The sequence below is a fragment of the Amblyomma americanum genome, chromosome 3 (genome assembly GCF_052857255.1).
Source record: "Amblyomma americanum isolate KBUSLIRL-KWMA chromosome 3, ASM5285725v1, whole genome shotgun sequence".
In the NCBI taxonomy this organism is placed as follows: domain Eukaryota; kingdom Metazoa; phylum Arthropoda; class Arachnida; order Ixodida; family Ixodidae; genus Amblyomma; species Amblyomma americanum.
The window spans coordinates 203839445-203859635 of NC_135499.1; the positions used below are offsets into that span (position 1 = coordinate 203839445).

Genomic DNA, 20191 nt, shown 5'->3' on the forward strand with positions numbered 1-20191 from the left:
ATGTAACTTTTATTACTCAGAAAGAGGTTTTAAAAGTTGGTAGTGCCACGTATTTCCAAGCACTCTAGATAGAACACTACAAGCCCGTCCGCACTGATATGACTAGCTCTCGACACAAAAAAGATCGCACCAGCACTCATCGACCTAGGACCATGGTCTTGTTAAGCAGTCTTGACGGTATGTGGAATAAATAGAAAGCTGCTATATCTTCTTACTTTTCTTTAAAAGTCAGAGTTCAACGCACTGGCAATGGCTTGAATGTGGGCTTTGATAGTTTCTGAACATGATAGTTTTATATAATACAAGGGCGCGGAAATACGTTACCGTATGAACATTAGATATTTTACTGCAGAAGAACCCGGCTGAATCTATGCTGTCTTCACCCATGTCAATATAAGCTACAAAAAAAGGCCAGATGTAAATAGGCGGGCTTCCAAACCTCCATAAACCATTCTAAACATTGAGAAAGAAACTTCGAAAATTGCCGCTTCGTACGCGTAAGCGATCGCGATCGCGTGCGCTCACGAACACTGAACTAGAAACTTGTATCAGTCGAGCAGTACAAGTAGTGGGCAGTGAAGCGTGGTGTAAGGACAGATAACAATGTTTTCTTGAAAGAGCGTCAGTGCGATGTGCACAAGTGACCCAAATGGCCGCAGTCGTGGCTACATTACAAAATACGTGCGATACGCGCAACTTTAAGTATGCAAGAAAACGGCCCGAGAATCCTTTTCCCAACGTCTGCTTTCTTTTTTTTTACAAGGTGAAGTAAAAGTCAAGTAAATTTTTGTCATGACGTGACTTTCTCTCGCAGTTAAGCCTCGTGGACCTTGCCGGCAGTGAGCGGCTGGACAAGAGCGGTCTCGAAGGACAACACATCAAGGTACACGCTCTTGCTACGGCACTCTTCAACTATAGCTGGTAGAATTCTAGTTGAAATAGACTATGAAAAATTTTTGTTGGTCTGGCAAAAAATGCGATACGCTGTTGTAACGAGATAAATTTTTGTTGTAGAGTGACCATTTTCTGTAGCATTTCATGAACTCTAGTCGTGCACACCGAATTGACTTTGTCATGATTACAAAGATAACATTTCTTATCGCGACCACGGACAAACGTAATACAGAAATGCTTGTCACGTTTTGAAGTCCACCGTGCAACGACAAGAAAAATTTGTTTGTCATTTGCAACTGGACTTGGACACAGACAACTAAAAGGACATTCCGTTTCTCTCTGGCTTGCGCTACCAATTCTGAGCGAACTCAGGCCGACGTTTGGACACGTTGGTGCTTCATAAGAAAGACACACTGTAGCCCAACGCAGAAGTCAGTAGGAACAAACGGTCAAGACACGGATAAGCGCTAACTCCCAGCTGAATTCACTTATGGAGCGACGTACTTATATACAACTTCCTCCAAGAAAATAGACGGACACAATTCCAGAATGGCATCGCCTCGTTTGAGTCTAAGCGATTATGACTGAGCCGCAGAAAACAGGACACAAAATGAACAAAGTAAAAAAGAAAACGCGCTGTAATTCCCTGCATTCATAAGCTGTCGTATGAAGAAGATTGTCCATGGAACGCTGTTTACACCGCACACATGTAGTTGTCCACATTTTGCAAACCAACCTGTCCTGTCAAAAAGAAAGAATCGAGTCCAACACTCATTATAAGAAGTAGGTTGACTGCCGCGAAGGCGTCGTGTGTACGATTACTTTGTCGTGCGGAGGGCATTACACAGAACAAACTGGCAGGCGCATTAACGTTCGTGTACGTGAGCACGAGATAGGCGTGAACCGTAACTCACATCGAAACTTTCCGCTGTGCTGAAGAAGTGTTCGTGTGAGCCGGACTTCGAAGTGAACCATCCATCGTAATTCACGCCAAGATTTAGAGCTTTTTACGTCAGCGGCACGGAGATGTGGTGAAGTCATTCTAGAATAGTGTTCTGGTATTTTCTTGGCTTGGAGTAGCATATGCGTACTTTACGTATAACGAATTTCTGCTGAAAGTTAGCCCTTTTCCTTGTTTGCTCCCTCCATCCATCTTCCCATCTGCGTTGCACGACAATCTTTGAGCGACTGCCCTCTCCGTCTGTTTATGGTTTTATGGGGTTTAACGCGCCAAAGCGACTCAGGCTATGAGGGGCGCCGTAGAGGACGGCTCCGGAAATTTAGACCACCTGGGGTGCTTTAACGTGCACTGGCATCGCACAGCACATGGGCTCTAGCTGTACCTTAGTGGAAAGACAAACAGTGCGAAAGGTGCGAAAGACGAACAGTGCGCAATACTTTTGTACACTCGAACCCTCATACGTTGCTCCAGTTGCTTAGAGGAAGCGCCATGATCCACAGTAGTGGTCAGGTAGCGTACGAAGTAGTATTGGGATAGAGATTCTGTACCATTCCTTTATCAACTGCGCTGTCTTTTATTAAGACATCCATATAACGACACGTGTTCCGCTCGTGTCAGCAGACGAAGAGAGAAAACACTGTTAACGCAAAGAGCAGTTTAGAAAAAATTGTTGTAGAGTAGCCTAAGCTTTCCAGCTGACGTGCCGCGTTTTCAATTGACAACTGCACGTGGGTGCCTTTCCTGGCAGTGCTGTTTCTTATTTGTTTCCGTTGTAGTAACACTTTGTTTCGACTCGCAATACAAGCGCGTCGGTCGGCGCATTCTGACACGTCTGTATCGTTGTGTATGTGCTAAATGGTGCTACAGATACAGTTGGAGTTTACGAAAGAAGATAGGAGTGGGGAAACGGGGGAGATGGGTGACTTTGTTGACCGAGCGCTGCCATCGTTTACCCGCCCAAACAGCGGTAGCGAGTGAAATGGCTCGCTGGTGCTCGCAGGAAACGAACAGCATCAACAAGTCTCTTTCGGCACTGGGCGACGTGATCCAGGCGCTGGTGACGCAGCAGTCCCACGTGCCGTACCGCAACAACAAGCTCACCATGCTGATGCAGGATTCGCTGGGCGGCACGGCCAAGACGCTCATGTTCGTCAACGTGTCGCCCAGCAGCGAACACGTCGAGGAGACCGTCAACTCGCTAGTGTGCGTATACGGGACCAAAGGTGTGGGGTATACGATTTGAGCCTGGGCTCGTTAGTGGCGCGGAATAAGAGAGTGCGAAGCTCAACTCAGCCGGCAGCACCGGTGGGGTCCTGGGTCGATGTTATGTGAATATTTAATTTTTGGATTGCTTCTCCTCTTTACCGCTCTTTCTTACTACTTCAAAATGCACCAGTCCCAGAGTACAATCTTCGGTCATCAAGCTCGGCGGTGTCAAGGGCTTGACTTCGCTTTAGCCGATCGCATAGCCCGTAAATGGAGAAATGGAATAAATTCGCTGTAATATACGGGCCCTATCTTCCATTCATGTGTTCTTCAAATAATAATAATAATAATAATAATAATAATAATAATAATAATAATAATAATAATAATAATAATAATAATAATAATAATTGGTTTTTGGGGAAAAGAAATGGCGCAGTATCTGTCTCATATATTGTTGGACACCTGAACCGCGCCGTAAGGGAAGGGATAAGGGAGGGAGTGAAAGAAGAAGGGAAGAAGGAGGTGCCGTAGTGGAGGGCTCCGGAATAATTTCGACCACCTGGGGATCTTTAACGTGCACTGACATCGCACCGCACACGGGCGCCTTAGCGTTTTTCCTCCATAAAAACGCAGCCGCCGCGGTCGGGTTCGAACCCGGGAACTCCGGATCAGTAGTCGAGCGCCCTAACCACTGAGCCACCGCGGCGGGTCTATTCTTCAAAAGGGAAATAAGGTTTTGCGGTCGTTTCCTTGCTGAAAGCGGTCTAAAGCGCGAGTATTAGTACTGCGTCGGGAGCAAGACCTGCACGTTAGGAGTAAGCAGGGCATAGTAGTCAGTTTAAAAATGGTTTATCCATGTCCTTGCTAGACAACTTTTTACCAAACGCTGCTGATAACTTGGCTGCTCACAGCTACATTCCGGTATTAATGTAAGGGCGATACATAAGCGTTTAGTAAGGTTCTAAGAGGGGAGTTGCCCTCGGGAACGCACACGATTGCTGACAGCCACTGCAGAAGTCTGCTCGCACTGCCGGAAGCTTTTCTGACATGTTATAACCCACACGATCCTTTAGTGTGAATTGAGATCGCTATTTCCTCTTACAGGCGGTGAGTTACCGCTTTGAAGTCGGTCGGCAACGGCACAGTCAAGGGAACAAAACACTCATTTTTTTATGTGCGAAGACCGGCTTATACCGCGACTCAAAAGTACATAGGCACGCTGTCACGGTGGGCGGTGTCGAATTACCAGAGAGTAGAGATCAAATACTTCAAAGTTTTAGCGCACTTCCGCTCCGGTCTTTTTCTCCGATGGAAAAAAAGGATATATAGATCGCAGCATAACGGAATCCCCACTTTTTGATCCAATTGACTATAGTTGTGTGTTTCTGACTACTATGCGCTTCACACTTATAGCGTGCAGTACTGTGGAAGCTGAGCAAGTAGTGCGCCCGCAGCAGTTTACCAATACGCTGCGTATTATTCGTACTTCTTGATATCTAGGAGGGTGTTTTGACGAAAACATGGAGCGGTATAAATAGACATGCTTTGCATTTCAGACTATGGACAGGGAAATCACGCAGTCAGTTATTCGACCCTCCAATTATAAAATTCACTGATGCGGAACAACATTTTGGGCGTGGTCGAAGTCAGAGCAGTTAGATGTGCCAGCCGTGTATCACTCTGCCGCATGCCACTCTTGCTCCTCGAGGTCAGGGGCAATAAGAAAATGTGGTCAGAGGTAAAACTAGCGCAGGAAGTTGTCAGCTGTGGCACTTGGGCTTTTGCCATAACGTAATATGTTTGACTGCATCCTGTATGTATGACGAACTTCTTTTCAGGCACCGGCACAGTCAGCACGAAAAGGCGCGCTAGCTTTGACAGCGTTGCACGCTACGTATTGTCTCGCGAAGGTTTGGAGCTTTTATAGTAAGGCAGCCTAAATCTCAGCAAGCGTCATTGCTAGACCAGTTGGTGCTTACAACTACAAGCGAACCGGCTTCCGAACGAACTGTCAGCGGCAAATGAAGCTCCAACAGGGCAACAGGATTTTGACTACACTACAAATATAACTTCTGGACGGAACACAAAGGCTGGATCGATGAGCACTTCCATGTAGTGGGCTTTGCGACACAGAAGTGAATATAGAGTGCACTAGCACTCAGTTTTCCTCAACCAAGGTCTCTTTCTGTTGGTACCGTTTCAATTACTTTGTTCGCGTTTCATTTGGCACTCACAGTGCCTCAGAAAATGTATTATCACTTTTATTCTGTCTGCAGTCCTGAAAGCCAGTAGCACTGATTTCTCCAGGCCATATATTTTTAGCAGTTTAGACCAGAGCAAATTTCAACTGACACTGTGCGTCGAAGTCAGTTGCGAGCTGTAAGCCGAGAGAATACCATTGCTGTTATTGGGTATATTTCGTATCTATAGCAACCACCAGTGCCCTGAAAGCTGGTCTTTCAGTATCTCTCTAGAGCAGTGGTATCATTCATAATACTGTGAAAAATTACATGCGTTTCACGAAAACACTCGACATAAGCACTGAGCTGCATATGTTCAGTAGTTTCGTGGAACACCTGTAACTTTGCATAGTACAATGAAAGATATCACTCATATACTTGCGTTTTCTGTGCACTATTTTAAAATGTATTTTGTTGTGTCTCGCAAGGATTAGCTTTATTCACATGACAAGTTTACCTGCCATGTGGAATCAAACAATGGGTGCAGCTTACGTAATGTTATTGAAAGTGTGCCTCATAGATAGTTCTGTAACTGTCCTGTCCGGTTTGATTGCATCGTACGAATTATTTTTTTTCAACTTCCCCGATGTGCACTACGACGTGAATAACCGATGCTAATATTACCGCGAACGTGCCCTAAACAGATTCTATGTACAATCAGGCTAAATAAGCGGTTTAAGATAGGCACCCACGTTGCTTTATGATTGCGTGGTTGGGCACTTTGTCTTTCGTGATATCGTTGATCTCACTTAACTGCTGCAATGTTTATCGTGTCGTTCGCATTCCTATAGAGGCACAAGGGGCAACAAATATAGAAAATGTCGCATGTATTCATACGGCCGCCAGCTGAACTAAGCAGTTGCCGTATTCTGCATTCCCTCAGGAAGAGTGAGTCGTCCTTATGGAGGTGACTCTATCTTCTGCGCTTCAATTTGGAACAATCATTCGTTTTTTTCTTTTCAGGTATGCCACGCGCGTGAGGCAAATCACCAACGATGTTGTAAGGGCGTCTGAAACTAAGGAAATCGCAAAGCTTAAATCTGTGAGTAATCTCCGCGTCTATGTTGTGAAGTGTTAAAATGTAATCGCGCTTTCCTGCTACATTTCTTAATGTATCGAGTGCAGCCTTAAGTGGGACCAAGTAAAATTTTTTTAACTTCCACTGAAATTGGCCGTCTTTATTTCGTACCAATTACTGCCAGTTTTTCGGTTTTATTTTCCATCCTGCGATACCTAGGCTGAATGGAAAATGCTGAATACAAAGAAATCGAATATGACGCTGGGTCAAGTAGAAGAGTTTGTCGAGTGGAGTGTTTCTTGCGTTTTTTTTTTTTACGAACACCGCTTATAGAAATAGACATCGCAAGGGAAAAGGCATAAGACAACACAGATCTCATCGGGCCATGGGCTAAGTCTTCAAAGCCGTTCGAGAATTCTGTGCAGTGCAATCTTTTTTTTTCCGATGCACAAATGTTGTGGAGTCACACAAAAGCAGTGTTATTCATTACACCCCCATTATGATACCAAAAGAGCTGCGCAAAACAGGTGTGGTTGCAGGAAAATGAAACAAATGCCACATGTGACGATCTTGTACGTAAGCCTAGACAAAATTCGCTGGATTGATCGTAAAGATTGAATGGTCTCAACTGAAACGGAACGGTAGTGATGAAAAAATGCTGATGAAATTATGAAATGACGAAAAATGCAGAAAAAATGCTTGAATTTTACTGGAGCACAAGAGACATGGAATTATTGTTCCTCTTGCATATCCATGGCAAGCTTTTTCGGACGCTCAGCACCTAGCGCCATCTGTTAGCTGCCAGTAGCGAACATTGCGCAACTAGCCTCGAGAGATTGTGCGAGAACGTGGTGGTTATCACGTACGACTGTTTCTCCTTGCTGCAAAATCTATAAAATCATTCCTGCGCTCACAGCTATTTCCGACGGCCACAGAAAAACCAATGCCAAACATTCGAAATTCTCAAAGTGATTTTGAGCGTTCATTGCCACACGGCACACAGTTGCGGCAGTGCAAACTAGAAACGTTCGCCCATATTTCTTGTGCTTTTAAATGCACAGTCATGGTATTGGTACAGTCTTTGTCAAAAATAAGCAGCCCACGAGGTTTGCTTTCAGCCCATGTACCAATGTAGTATTGCTCGCTCTGCACATTCAGTGTTCCAAATCTGGATCGCGAGAGGAGCTCCCTCCCTCATCCCTTCAAAGCTTTAAACTTCAGCTCAGCTAGGAAGCCCCCCCCTCCCCTCTTCCTCCTTTCTTCACTTGGTCTGTAAGAAACAAACCCCTTAGGCTGTATATTTTCGTCAAAGGCTGCAGAATGAAAGAGTCAGGTGCTCCAGGTTGAAATGTGCCCCGTAAAACAAAAAGAAAAACATCTGGCTGATTAATAGACCCTGTGCGTTCTTTCGGCAGTGACTTGCACGCTGCTTTTATTTTTCGAACGGGAAACGTTAAAACCGGCCAAAACAGGCAGTATCCAATGCCTCTGAGCTTAATGTACTTTTTAATGTACTTTTTAATGTAGCTTAATGAGCTTTCGCACTTGCTTGTGACACTTGGTAATGTTGGCAACAATCTTTATTGCAGTGGAATAAACATGAACCATTAAACTGGACAGAAAAAAATTTCATCGAATTTTTCTAGTCGTTCATTTCTGTTCGTAATAAGAGACAGATTAGAATAAGTAATGAAAGGTTATGTTTGCATTTCAAGCAAACAAAAAATATTTTATTCTTCTGGGAACCTATATTTTTTTTCATTTTTTGTCAAGGTTATGTCGATACTCGAGCATTTCACGTGCTTCCTTTTAGGTGATCGCCAAGCTGAAGAAGGAAATAGCAACGTGAAAGCCCAAAGGATGTAGTGAAAAAACAAGAAAACAAGTTCGGACGGGTGGCCTGTGAAGAAAGGCAGGACGAGAGACAGCCAAAGCTACGACGAAAGAAACGTTGAGGAAGACATCAAGTGCTGGTACACGTGGTGTAACTGCCGCCCCCGTCAAACGGCAGGCAGACTCCAGCAAGTGTTGCATACGCGTCTCTTCTCCTGGCTGCCGCAATTATAAACAGTTGACAACAAACGCCCTCAATGGCCGCGCCTATTTTCAAGCTTTTTTTTTTCTTTAAAAGTTGAGCAGGTCCAGCTTTCAGTGCCTCTTGGAACAAAGTACGCTTTCCAAAACGCTTTTTTATTTAGTTAACTAGGCACACCTCTGTTTTATGGAAAGATTGGCGTAGCACTGAACATATAGTGTAGGATTCATCCCTCGTCTTGCGCGCGGAGTGAGTGATATATTATTGCAGGTGTAACGCACTTACGTTAAATATAAATATGCCAACAAACACGCTGTTTCAAAAATAACGGCCACACTAAAAATGAGTCAAGGCTGGCTGTTTCGCTATCTTTTATTTTCTTTCGCCAGTTTAATTTATTGTGTCTTCAGCGTCACAGCGGCTGCCAGACTACGAAGTAACAGCTGACAATCTGATCTCAGGTGCACCTTGTAATCGCGCGTTTAGATTTTTGCAAGCTTGTAGAGTAATAAATTTCTTTTCCTGAGATGTGCGTGTTGTATGAAATTTGTTGCGAGAACTGATCACTCTGCATTATTCATTACCTGATTTAAGTAGCTTTACATAAAAGCACCGTGGTGTCATTAGACACCTTGAGCATACCACGTATACCGGGCTAACGCTACCGGTACCGTCGTACAGGGCGCCCGCGCGTCGGCAGTGCGCATGCGCAGAATGATCTGACGGCGCCAGGTGAGGAGTCAGATGCTGCAGATGCGCGCGCGCCTGCCGCATCGTGACCAATCAGCGCGTGCGTAGTGGCGGTGGGCGGGCTCCTGGTGTTCCGGAATTGGTAGCACGGTACACGTTATGCTAAAAGTGTCTATTATTCTAGAAAAAGTGGCGGGGCAGGGGGTGAAACTTTTCTGCGAATATCCCCGCTGACGAGTCATGATCCTGTAAGGGCTTTCGCCTTAATACTATTGAAGTTGCAACCCAAATCCCAGGCGCCGGCAGTGGCGGCCGTTGCGAGCAAGACTCTGCACTTGTTTGACTCTTCTCTGGCAGCTGAAGAGAAATCTCAAAAAGAGCTGGAAGGTAAGCTTATTGAGAGACGCGTACTGGACGACAGCTGGCATAACCTCAAGGCCCATGTCCTCATTATCAGCACCATCAGCAGGATAAGCAGCAGCCAAATCCAATGCAAGACTGAGGTCCTTCCCAGTGGTCAGCTGCTCCTGCCTTGTGTAAGCTCCGGACATGTTATATCAGCAAATTTCGTAAGCTTATCAGTACATGTTACCTCCTTCTACTTTAGATTAGCTTTTCTTTTTCTTTTTCTGTTACTTTTCCCTTCTCCCAATAGACAATCGGCCACTAGTCCTGCGCATTATTACGGCGGATCCGATACTGGGACGCCACCCGGAGTGGTAGTTCAACTGAAGCCCTTTGTAGTTTCGTATAAATCCTCTTGCCAAGGCAAGTCAAGCCAAGCCAAGAAAAAAAAAGAAGAAACGAAAGAACATGATCACTGATCCGGAGTTCCCGGGTTCGAACCCGACCGCGGCTGCTGCGTTTTTGTGGAGGAAAAACGCTTAGGTGTCCGTGTGCTGTGGTGGTCGAAATAATACCGGAGACCTCCACTACGGCACCTCCCTCCTTTATCCCTTTCCTTACGGAGCGGTTCAGGTGTCCAACGATAAATGAGACAGATACTGCGCCATTTTCTTTACCCAAAAAACCAATTATTATAATTAAAGAACATGATCAGACGGAGGAAGAACTGAGAAACCAAGCGACGACAAAGAAGAGGAAGCGAAAAATTGGAAAAAGAGAAGAAAGAGAATCGGAAAGAAAAAAAAGGAAACAAGGAAAGGACGAGAAAAGAGGAACAAGAGAAGAAGGAGAAATAAATGTAGGGACACCACGGCTCTTAACGATTGCTTTAACAGCTAATTTCCTCTTTAGATCTGCCGAAATGTCACTAAATCGCTTTTCTGTCTAATCCACACAACTACTACAAGTAGTCACCTTTACTACGAGTCTATCGCGTCGTAACTATAATTGGTTTTGGGGGAAAGGAAATTGCACCGTATCTGTCTTATATATCGTTGGACACCTGAACCGCGCCGTAAGGGAAGGGATAAAAGAGGGAGCGAAGGAAGAAAGGGAGAAAAAGGTGCCGTAGTGGAGGGCTCCGGAATAATTTCGACCACCTCGGGATCTTTAACGTGCACTGACATCGCACAGTACACGGGAGCCTTAGCGTTTTGCCTCCATAAAAACGCAGCCGCCGCGGTCGGGTTCGTACCCGGGAACTCTGGATCAGTAACCGAGCGCCCTAACCACTGAGCCACCGCGGCGGGTTGTCTATCTCGTTTAAGTTAACTTTTAGTGCTGACATATGTGGTGGTGAAAACAAATTTTCATTTCTGCTCTTTTGCTCCTAATCGATGTTCACCAAAACATTTCATCGCGTAAGTGTGACCGGCGGCTTTTCTTTTGAAATATAAGCTTTATTTACGGGTCTGTAGCGATCCTCTGGACTTCGTGCGAACCATACATGTCAATTATAATTATTATGAAAGAGCTTATTCCTTTGTAATTTCGCTTTCGAAATCTAAGCGAAACTTCAAAGAAAAATGTGACACGAACGAAAGCGAGGCTGCCCTGATGTCTGGGCGGTTGCTGCGAGAATGGAAATAGCTTCGGCCTATCTAATCACGTCAATTAGGGACGGGCGCTTCCTCTGATGACAAAGCGGTCGCTGCTGGAGCACGAAAGAGTTAAGTGTAAGTTATTGGGCGAGGCCTTTGTCGTGCAGCGGACGTAGTTGGGGCGATGATTATGATCATGATGACGATGGTGATGCTTCCGCAATTTCAGTCGTCGTTGAAGAGTGGCTCCTTTTTCTCCTCCTGCTCTAATTCTGCTCGCTAGAAAAGGGCTTGTGCTGTGACATATTAGACTCATTGGCCAAACTTTATTCGAATAAAGTTGAGCATTTGGGATGGGGACACCAAACGGAACTTAATACTTCCGGCTTCCTTTTCGCGCGTCAGCAGTCCGGGGAACTGAACTGGACGTGAGTTGGGAACAGTTTTCTTTCCCTTCGCGCAATCTTCTCTCGACAGGCGCGCTAAATTAGCGAGCTGGTGGTAAACAGTCGCAGAAAAGAGGAGAGAAATACACTGACATGCGCCTTCGCTTTCGGCACGTGGCACTCGGAAAGAGGAAAATCATGTTAGTCTCAATGTCTTTCAGTGTTCTGTTCCCGTCCATCGTGGTGGCCATAGCATGCAGATACCCGTGTTTTGATTAGCTATTTGCTTTGGTTGTATCCGCTTCTGCGGCAAGATACACCTCTAGCTAAAATAAGGTCACCCTTCAGCTGACGGTCACACTGCGGCAGATGCTTGACACTGACTGAGATTAAGGAAAAAAAACTAAAAAGAACGCCTTTCGTTCTGGACCAACGGGTGCTTTTATTCACTCCTTTATACTACCAATTTGATTTTATCGTTTTGTTTACTTCTCAAGGAAAGGACAGCGTCTGCTGTCCTTGGTAAGTACCGTGTAAGCAGCACGTGCCATCAGGGCAAAATACGAAAGAAAAGAAGAAGCTATTGATCGGCTGGCGGTACGTGAGTCTCATTTCTTGGTTATCTATGCCTTGGAGTGAATGCAGGCAGCAGAACATGCTAGTAGTCATAACCAGCAGTTTCTGCAGAAGCTGCTCTGTTGTCACGTTTGGTCCTACGTCGCACAGACATCAGATAAGCTTGAGGAAGCGGAAGCAAGCCCGCTGTTATGAAGCTATTTATGTATAGCCAGATCGCTCTTTTAGGACTTTCGTAAAAAGTCGCTATAAAAGAGACGGAAAAAAAAACAGGACAAAAAATCAGGAAGGTACAAAAAGCAGCGAATCACAGGAGGCTGCACGATATGACTGATGACGAATACTGCAATATGTATCCGTCGAATTGAGCGAGCGATTCCTGCTTCTCATCCACAAAAAAAAAGAACATGTAGGCACAAATGTTCACAGGCTGGGAGAGTCAATTACAGACACAAGCCGACAGTAAATCTCTGGGATCAATTTTTTGGCTAATATTTTGCGTGAATGATTTCTCCGAACTAAGAGGCAGCTGTCGCTTTCATGTTCGCTTCGGTAATGAGCACACTATATTTTCGCTGCATGACTACACTGCACTGCAACATATCTTGCACGAAAGGAATTGTAAGAAACTGCGTGACTTTACGTCACAGATGAAATTAACCAGGCGGGTAACATTAAAGGCCGGCAGGACTCATTGATACCTGCCAATAAAATCAGAGTAACTATCTATGGCGAAGTACTACTTTAAAGCTGCTGTTCAGATTCTGTCATCTCCATCTCTCCTTTAAAAGAGCCTTTATTGATAACCTATTGACTCAATGTATTTCTAATTTAGCCTGTGCAAAACAGGTTTAAGTTTCCGAGCAGACTATTGGACTTTTTATTTAATCTGTTGTAGCCAGATTGCTTCCTGTGTTCTGAATAAGAGTGAGCATTGTGGATTCTGTTTGGTACAAAGGTATCGCCCATTTTATAGATACCCTTTTATTTATGTGGGCATAATGTCTGCTTAAATGGAACGGCTGGCGAAGCTGCAGCTTCGACCCTTCCATTCATTACCGTTCGATGCACAACACCGTGCTTATTTTATGAGATAACAAAAAAAATAATGTTTTATTCGCGAAGGCTGATGAAAGTTGTTTGGAGTTATGAAGGGACATATACGAGGACATTTAACTGGTACTTAGTTAGGCAACAGCAGAACTCTAAGGTTTAAAGAATGCGTTAAATGAACAGTCCAGACATCTTGGCTCTCATTTTCGCCAGGCAAGCATGTCTCGAGGGCTGCCGTGTTATGCCGCGTTGGTCGTACTCCTGTTGCCAGTCTCGGAGCCAGCACAGCCGCCAAACTTCGTGATGATTCTGGTTGACGATCTGGTAAGTCTCAAGCACGCACGCGGCACTTTTGAAGGAAAGCATAAACATTTTTGAAGAAAAAAGTTAGCTCGGTGCTTCAGTCAATGTTTTCTGTACGAAGCATAGTTCTTGCATGTCACATTTTCCTGAAGCAAGCCCAGAAAATATGGACAAGCGCTTCTAGTTTCTACAACTGTCACCACAAGCCGCGTGGCACTGAGCCCTAAATATCACTCAGAAAATCACTCAAAATCAAATCAGAGTATTTCAGAAATTGGACGAAAATTGGCAGTTAATCCGATGCTGTTGAACACGCTAGGAAGTAATGGGTAGGTGACACTAGACAATACACGAATACAGAGGGGAACCTAATAATTACTATCTATCCATCTATCTATCCGTCCGTCCGTCCGTCCGTTCGTCCGTCGATACGTCCATCCGTCCCTCCATCTATCCATCAACAACGGCGGAAGTTTGGAAGAGTCCATGCATCCCATCGATTTAGCTGTAGCCGTTAGAAATAGTAGTGCGAATTATGGAAGGATTTTATGTCATATTTTGCAGTGAGGAGAAGTAAGCTATTATAACCATTGTTCGCGCAGCATATATCGTGACTGTCTAATTATTCTCAAAATTAGAAGTACGTGGTGTTCGCTTCTGGCAACCGGTAGGTGCAACTAGTTGCTGGATGTCAAGGAAAGCTAAACATGTCACCCCAAATTGTTTAAAAGAAAAGCCTAAAAAAATTTAAAACTTTTTAGCAAATTGCGAACCCAAGAAGAATTTTCCTTGTCGACGCCGATGGCACAAAAAAAATATATCTTGGGTGTGTTGGCTTGGGCACACCACAAGAAAACAGCGCTCTAGAACGAGGTGACAAATGGTGCAATAAAGTGGTCACTGTTTGCAGTCTTAGTTGCCGTCTAAACCTCAGGCGCCGTTCTCTTGAGACGGTAAGGGCGTATAACACGTGTACACGCTCTTGATAGTACGCATGCACCCTTCACATTCGACAGTTTTCCCCGCTTAGATGTCCGGACAGTGCGACCCAAGAGTAGAGATGTAAAACCAAAAAATTTTAAAAGCTCGGGAAAAAAAGGCCCTTTTTTCATGCTTCTTTCAAAAGACACAAAATTTTGGAAATAAATGAGAGTATATTTGATAAGCAAATTTACTTTTAACTCAAAAATTAGTAAATAATTCTTTTTTTGCACTAAAACAAAGATGCTGCAAAGCCTTTTCATTAAAATATGGTGACATACTGCTTACAATAAAACCAACGCAAAACTTGCATCAGGCTGGCTCGTCACTGCTGGGTAAGAACATGCTTGCTTATGCGCGTTTTAGAACGTTGAGGTTCGGGTGCACGCGAACCAATGTTTGCACGCGCTCTCCCACAAGCCATTTGCGCTTCGTTTGCACATCACCGAACTTTGACCAGTTTCTTTCACAAGACGCAGACGAGGCGGGTATTCCTACATGCAAAAGACATCAGCAGTTGGTTGCTACAAAGACCTTGCCGCCATGTAGACGGCTCCAAGTACTTAGCAGACTCTGAAGCTGCTCATTAGGCCCACTTTTACAGTGCGTAATGAGGCTTTGCTGTGCAGAAAACTTTGTTTGGAAATTCTGGCGGTTTCGCCTTTCTTCTGGCCAATAAAAAAAGTGGAAAGAGCTTTTTTGTCCCCAAATGCTTCGTTTTTTTTAGGCGCTCCCATCTCTATCCAAGAGAGAATTGAAAGGATCAGTTGGTGCATTACAATTAAAAGATAGCAGCGGTAGAGGCAGGACAGAATATAAGTAGATACAGACAACAGCCCTACTTCTACTCTGTCCCATTTATTGTACTGCTAACTTTATGTGAATCGTGCGACGTCGACGGCTGTTGTTGCCGCAGTGTGTGGTGTCGCCCACAATTAAAGGCGGATTCTTGAATACCGCGCCTATGAGAAGAAGAAATACAAGAATATGGCTTTCATATCATCTGTATCATCTTCAGTGTCATTATTGCCTATTTTCCCCTCTTTAGTGTATTTATAATTAAAATTTTCTTCTGATTTTGGCGGCGGTGCTGGAGTAGTTCTGGACAAAATGCACGTATGCCTTAGCGTTCGAACCACGCTATTATTTATCCGCAGAAAAAATTGTTTGCAATCGACTTTGAAGGGTCAATCAGTCAATAAAATGCTTGCATTTTATGCAGTTACAAACTTACTTGATGCAACGTTCATCCACACACATTTAAATAAATTGTGAAGCGACCTGCACACCCGAAAGCAGCTTCCAAGCATGTAAGCCAGGCTCCTGAATGTTGATCTTGGAAAAAAATCTATAACACGGAATAAGTGATGCAAAATTTTTGAAAAGTGATAAAAATGGCGCCGATATAACGTGGCTCACAGTTTGAAAGTAGCAGAGGGGCTAGAATAAAACGCTTCGTTTTGGTTTTTTTTTTTTGGCTAAATGACACGTTGTTCCTCTTTCTTCCTCCCTCCCTTTATTCCTTCCTTCACCACTGGTAATTCTGCACTGACGTGACTAGACCGGCCACCTCACATTTTAACAATATGTCACCACTCTTAACAGCTAAGAGCGCGTATTTACAGTATAGGGCCCAGGATAATCTTGAACCGTCTTGCTTCCCTGCAGCAAACAGCTTCAAAGCGCCCTCGTGTGCAAATAGGGCCTTTTACACGCGAGATTTGTACAGGGGATCTGTGCGCCAAAAAGTGTACCATCATGAAACAAAGATCGCAGCACTATACTCAGGAACCCTGAGAGTCGCAAGCTGTGTCCAAAATAGGCTCGTACAGCCTCATTCCTGGCAGCCTAATTAGGCTGTCAGGTTGATCGCATATCGTGCGTAGGTAGCAAGACTGCAAGAGCTTCTTAGCGTTCGTAGGCGTGCTAATCACGGCTGGGCACGAGGCTAATTGTGCCAGCGACGTCTTGCCAGACTCCTATCGCTGCCTTGCCTTCTTCTGCTGTTGTGATCGATATCGTTGCTACTTAGGTGCGCTTGGGTGTAGCCCACCATGGGGCAAGCAAATATAACAGCAGCTTCCGTCTGCTTCGTCTTTTGCGGTTCTGCTGCGCTAATGCAGCGCGTGCCCTTGACTGCAGGAATCGTACGCTGAACTGCAAACGTGCTACATGCCAGAAAGTTGAAGGAAAGTTGTAGCTTGTCCTATGAAACGAGTGCAGTGCAAAACGTTTGACTTACTGCGCCAGCTATTAGAGCGTAACCCACGCATTCGAGGTCATTACGGTATTAATGCGTGGCGCTGTCAATACCGATGACGCAAAGCCAAGCGAAAGAAATTAATGGAGGTTACGCCCTTAATAGTGCGGATGATAAGCGCTAGCTGATGCACGCTGTGATTTTGCAGTTTATTTTTTTTTTATATTTGGAGGACTTCCTAAAACGACTTTGCGGAGTGTCTCCTACTTGCGTTTCTTGTCATATTGATAAAAGAAAAACGCATGAGAATGGATTCTTAGTACGCGCGAGCCTCTCTTTGAAGTAAGCGCTAGATACCGCAGAAAGCGCCACTGGAACGCCACTTCTAAAGAAGTGGCGTACAGGATTGCACTTAAGTGTGCTTAAGAGCAGAAACGCGAAAGCATTTCCCTCTCCTCTCTTTCTCTCTCCTTTTTCATGTTTAGTTTCTTTTTATTTCTTAGTGTTTCAAAATTTGTTACGTTTTATTTATTTTTATTTTTATATTTTCTTTTTATATTTTGTTTTATTTTCTTTTTTGTATTCTATGTCAGCCTTCTCACACATTTACATCGCTTTTCATCGAATCAGTCACACAAAACCTGCTTCAAACACTAATTATTTTCATTAATTCAATTTAATTAGCTAATTACAATTCATCAGCCAAACTTTAATCTATTCCAAGATCTACTCACGCGTTACCTAACAAAATCAAACTTTTGCGCATTTATCTCCACAGAACGACTTGACGAAATTTGCGGACACTATTTGCTGACACGACTTAACCGTATAATGCTTTCTCATTAAAAAAGTTTCCTGCCATGAGCTTTCACTCAGCAAGGCCTGCAACACTTGCGTGCTCGCAGAATATTGATTTACGCCCACTAGGGTGCAAGCGTCAACATTAGGCAACATCTAACCTAAGCCACCAAGTTAGAGTCCCCCCTCTCCTCTCTTTCGGGAATGCGTGTTCTCTCAGACACAACAGCCGGCCAGCCGATAACATTGAGATGAGTAAGCGTTTTTTTGTCAGGACCGAGATATGCATAGGTCACCCACGCCACCCGGTGGCGCTGCGGCACTACTTGGCACGAAGTTTAGCCTTTCTTCTCGCAGTATACGTGCCGGTCTAATAGTAGCGGAGGTTCTGCCCAGCACGCATCAAACTTTACGGGTTGCTTAACACAGCACGAAGACCGCGTGTGGAGTCGCGCGGCCTAACTGAACAATGCGTGCTCATTAGAGAAAAGGACATATGAAGCAAAAAGTCTCCTGATTAGTTCTCACAAATCCGACTTTGTGAGGCATGCGGACCGTCATGCCGAACTAGTTAGCGCTGTAGCCTCTGGGTGCATCTGGAGAGGCGCACAGATACTGCCTATTGCGGGTATGCAATTCGTTTCATTTACCTTTGCAGCATATATCTTGGCGTTAATGTTAGGGTATTTTTATTTATTTGTTTAATAACTCCCTCAAACTTTACGAATAAACACTACACACACGATGGGCTGATAGTCTTATGTCGTTTACCTTGTATAACAACCTCGGTTTCCACATAACACAATCTATTTTGGAAAATGCACATGCACTACGTATCTAACCAGGCTAAGCGCACAATCGGGTTATTGCGACGCCATTTCATAGCTGCAAGCAGCTCCATCAAGCTTAATTTGTAATGTAGTTAATAGGAAAGATACTATAAGATTCATTCTCCCTTTGAGTCCTAATCAGGTAAATTTAATTAACACTTTAAAGTCCACCCAGAACCGTGCCGTCCGGTTTATTGTTTCAAATTACTCTAAACAGCAAGCGTATCTGCAATAAAATTAACCCTTGATCTTCCAGGTCTTTCTCAGCGCCGTAAATATATACTTTCGCTTATGCCTTTTTCACAGGATTTATTAGACTAATCCTATTCTCAAAGATTAGTTGTTCCCTTTTCACCTTATCTACCTTCATGCATTTACCGCAAATTCAAGGCAAGAATTCCTCATTGCCGAACCAGCCTTTGTATTCTTTTATTTCACTCACCGCAAACGACTGGAACCACCTCCCTGCCTTGAAGAGGGCTTGTCTTTGTCTTTGAGCAAAGCGCTCATCATTGGCACGGGTTAAGCGGGGCATTCGCTGTGAGGAAGCACCTGTGTTGGGGGTGACGGGGTTAAATAAGGAGGATCCGAAGTCGGGAACGTCAACCTGACACTGTTGCCCAGTCATGAAGGCTGTGACAGGTGGCATGGCTTAGAGGATTGATTTGGTTGACCTGAAAAATAAAAACTGAGATAAAAAAATAAGACGGCTCAGCAGAATGAAATACGGGGAAGTGGGGAGGCTGGTAAGATGGCAAACGTGAACTTGAACTAGCTCTTGATTCAGGCAGGTAAACACAGCGTTCTGACTGGCGGAAATGGAATGAGTTGGGTTGGTTGGAAACACTGTCCTTCGTGTCCTGAGGCTTGGTACGTTGCTTTGGCTCGGTGCATTTTTCTGGCTTTATAATTTTTCGCGATCAGCGAGAGAATAGGTGGGAATGGGTGTTGTGCACTGCCTTGTGCAGTCAGCTCCCACCACAGTTCGTCCGTTGCTGGTTTAACTCAACCCTTTACCATGCACATTCCAACAACGACGGCTAGTTGAACTAATGTCAAACGCTGTACAGCTTCATTTGGTCTAATGGACGGAAATTAGAAGATTCGAGATCGGTGCTTGTTTCTTCCTGAACGGCGTAAACAAACACGGCGCCAGATTAGGCAGACTACGCTTCGTCTCTCACTCCTCTCACTTCCCCATTCATTCCTTCCCTCACGGAGCGGTTACAGTGTACACAGAGAGTGCGACATTTGCTGCGCCTTTCCTTTTTTTTTTTGCCGTTCTGTCCGGTCGCGTCTGGCATGACATTCCCATTAACGCCGTGCCGAGCCTTGACATTCAAGCTGGGCGCGGTCACCCACGTGCGTCTGGCGGTGGTGCAGGGCTGGCACGACGTGAGCTACCACGGCTCGGACCAGATCCCGACGCCCAACATCGACGTGCTCGCCATGGACGGCGTGGTGCTGGCCAACAACTACGTGCAGCCCCTGTGCACTCCGTCCCGCTCCGCGCTGCTCACCGGCTTCTACCCCATACACACCGGTGAGCAGAGGCACGAACATGGCGCCCGCGCACGTCACCATAGCTGTGACCAATGGCGCCTCTGCGGGTATCGCGCGCGTTTATTCTTCCAGTTTGCACTGTGACAACTGTCGTCGCGTGCACGGGTTTTCGCGGCGTTCTTAGGCTTCTGTTCGTTCTTACTTCTACAGTGTGCAATGCATAGATTGTTAGAGTTTGCTGTAAGTGTCAGTAACAGCACAATGAAACCCTTGTAGGATCCAACCACAAAACCCCAAAAAAACTATATTTGTACCTGCCATAGGTTTTATCTCCACAGACATCACCAACAAGATCTCACGAGGATTATTTCTTCTGCCGTCCTAAATTGTCAATTTTTATCAATAAAGTGTTTTCTCCTCCGATCATCGTTCTTTTGCTTCAAAATTTATTCTTGCTCTTTCCGAGAATGTTTTGAAAGTTTGTTTATTTAAAACACAGCATTAAATGCTAACACACAGCTTCGGAGACCCAACAAAAATTGTTTAAAGGGTCTCAACTAATGTAAAC

The 20191-nt window shown here is 44.7% G+C and overlaps 2 protein-coding genes across 5 annotated transcripts in view; both read left to right on the forward strand.

Annotated features, from left to right (window-relative positions):
- The window catches only part of LOC144125913 (uncharacterized), a 148755-nt gene extending 139876 nt beyond the window's left edge, over positions 1 to 8879 (forward strand). For all 4 annotated transcript variants that reach the window (XM_077659720.1, XM_077659723.1, XM_077659722.1 and 1 more), the window contains 4 exons: positions 815 to 883; positions 2856 to 3058; positions 6268 to 6346; positions 8136 to 8879. In XM_077659720.1, coding sequence (XP_077515846.1) covers positions 815 to 883; positions 2856 to 3058; positions 6268 to 6346; positions 8136 to 8171 — 387 coding nt within the window. In that variant the 3' untranslated portion in view covers positions 8172 to 8879. The remainder of the gene's footprint in view (positions 1 to 814; positions 884 to 2855; positions 3059 to 6267; positions 6347 to 8135) is intronic.
- A 3071-nt stretch (positions 8880 to 11950) lies between these two features.
- LOC144123593 (arylsulfatase B-like) overlaps positions 11951 to 20191 on the forward strand; it is a 39839-nt gene continuing 31598 nt past the window's right edge. Inside the window, exons 1-3 of the mRNA XM_077656400.1 lie at positions 11951 to 11976; positions 13222 to 13332; positions 19504 to 19663. Of these exons, the coding sequence (XP_077512526.1) occupies positions 13228 to 13332; positions 19504 to 19663 (265 nt within the window). The 5' untranslated portion in view covers positions 11951 to 11976; positions 13222 to 13227. The remainder of the gene's footprint in view (positions 11977 to 13221; positions 13333 to 19503; positions 19664 to 20191) is intronic.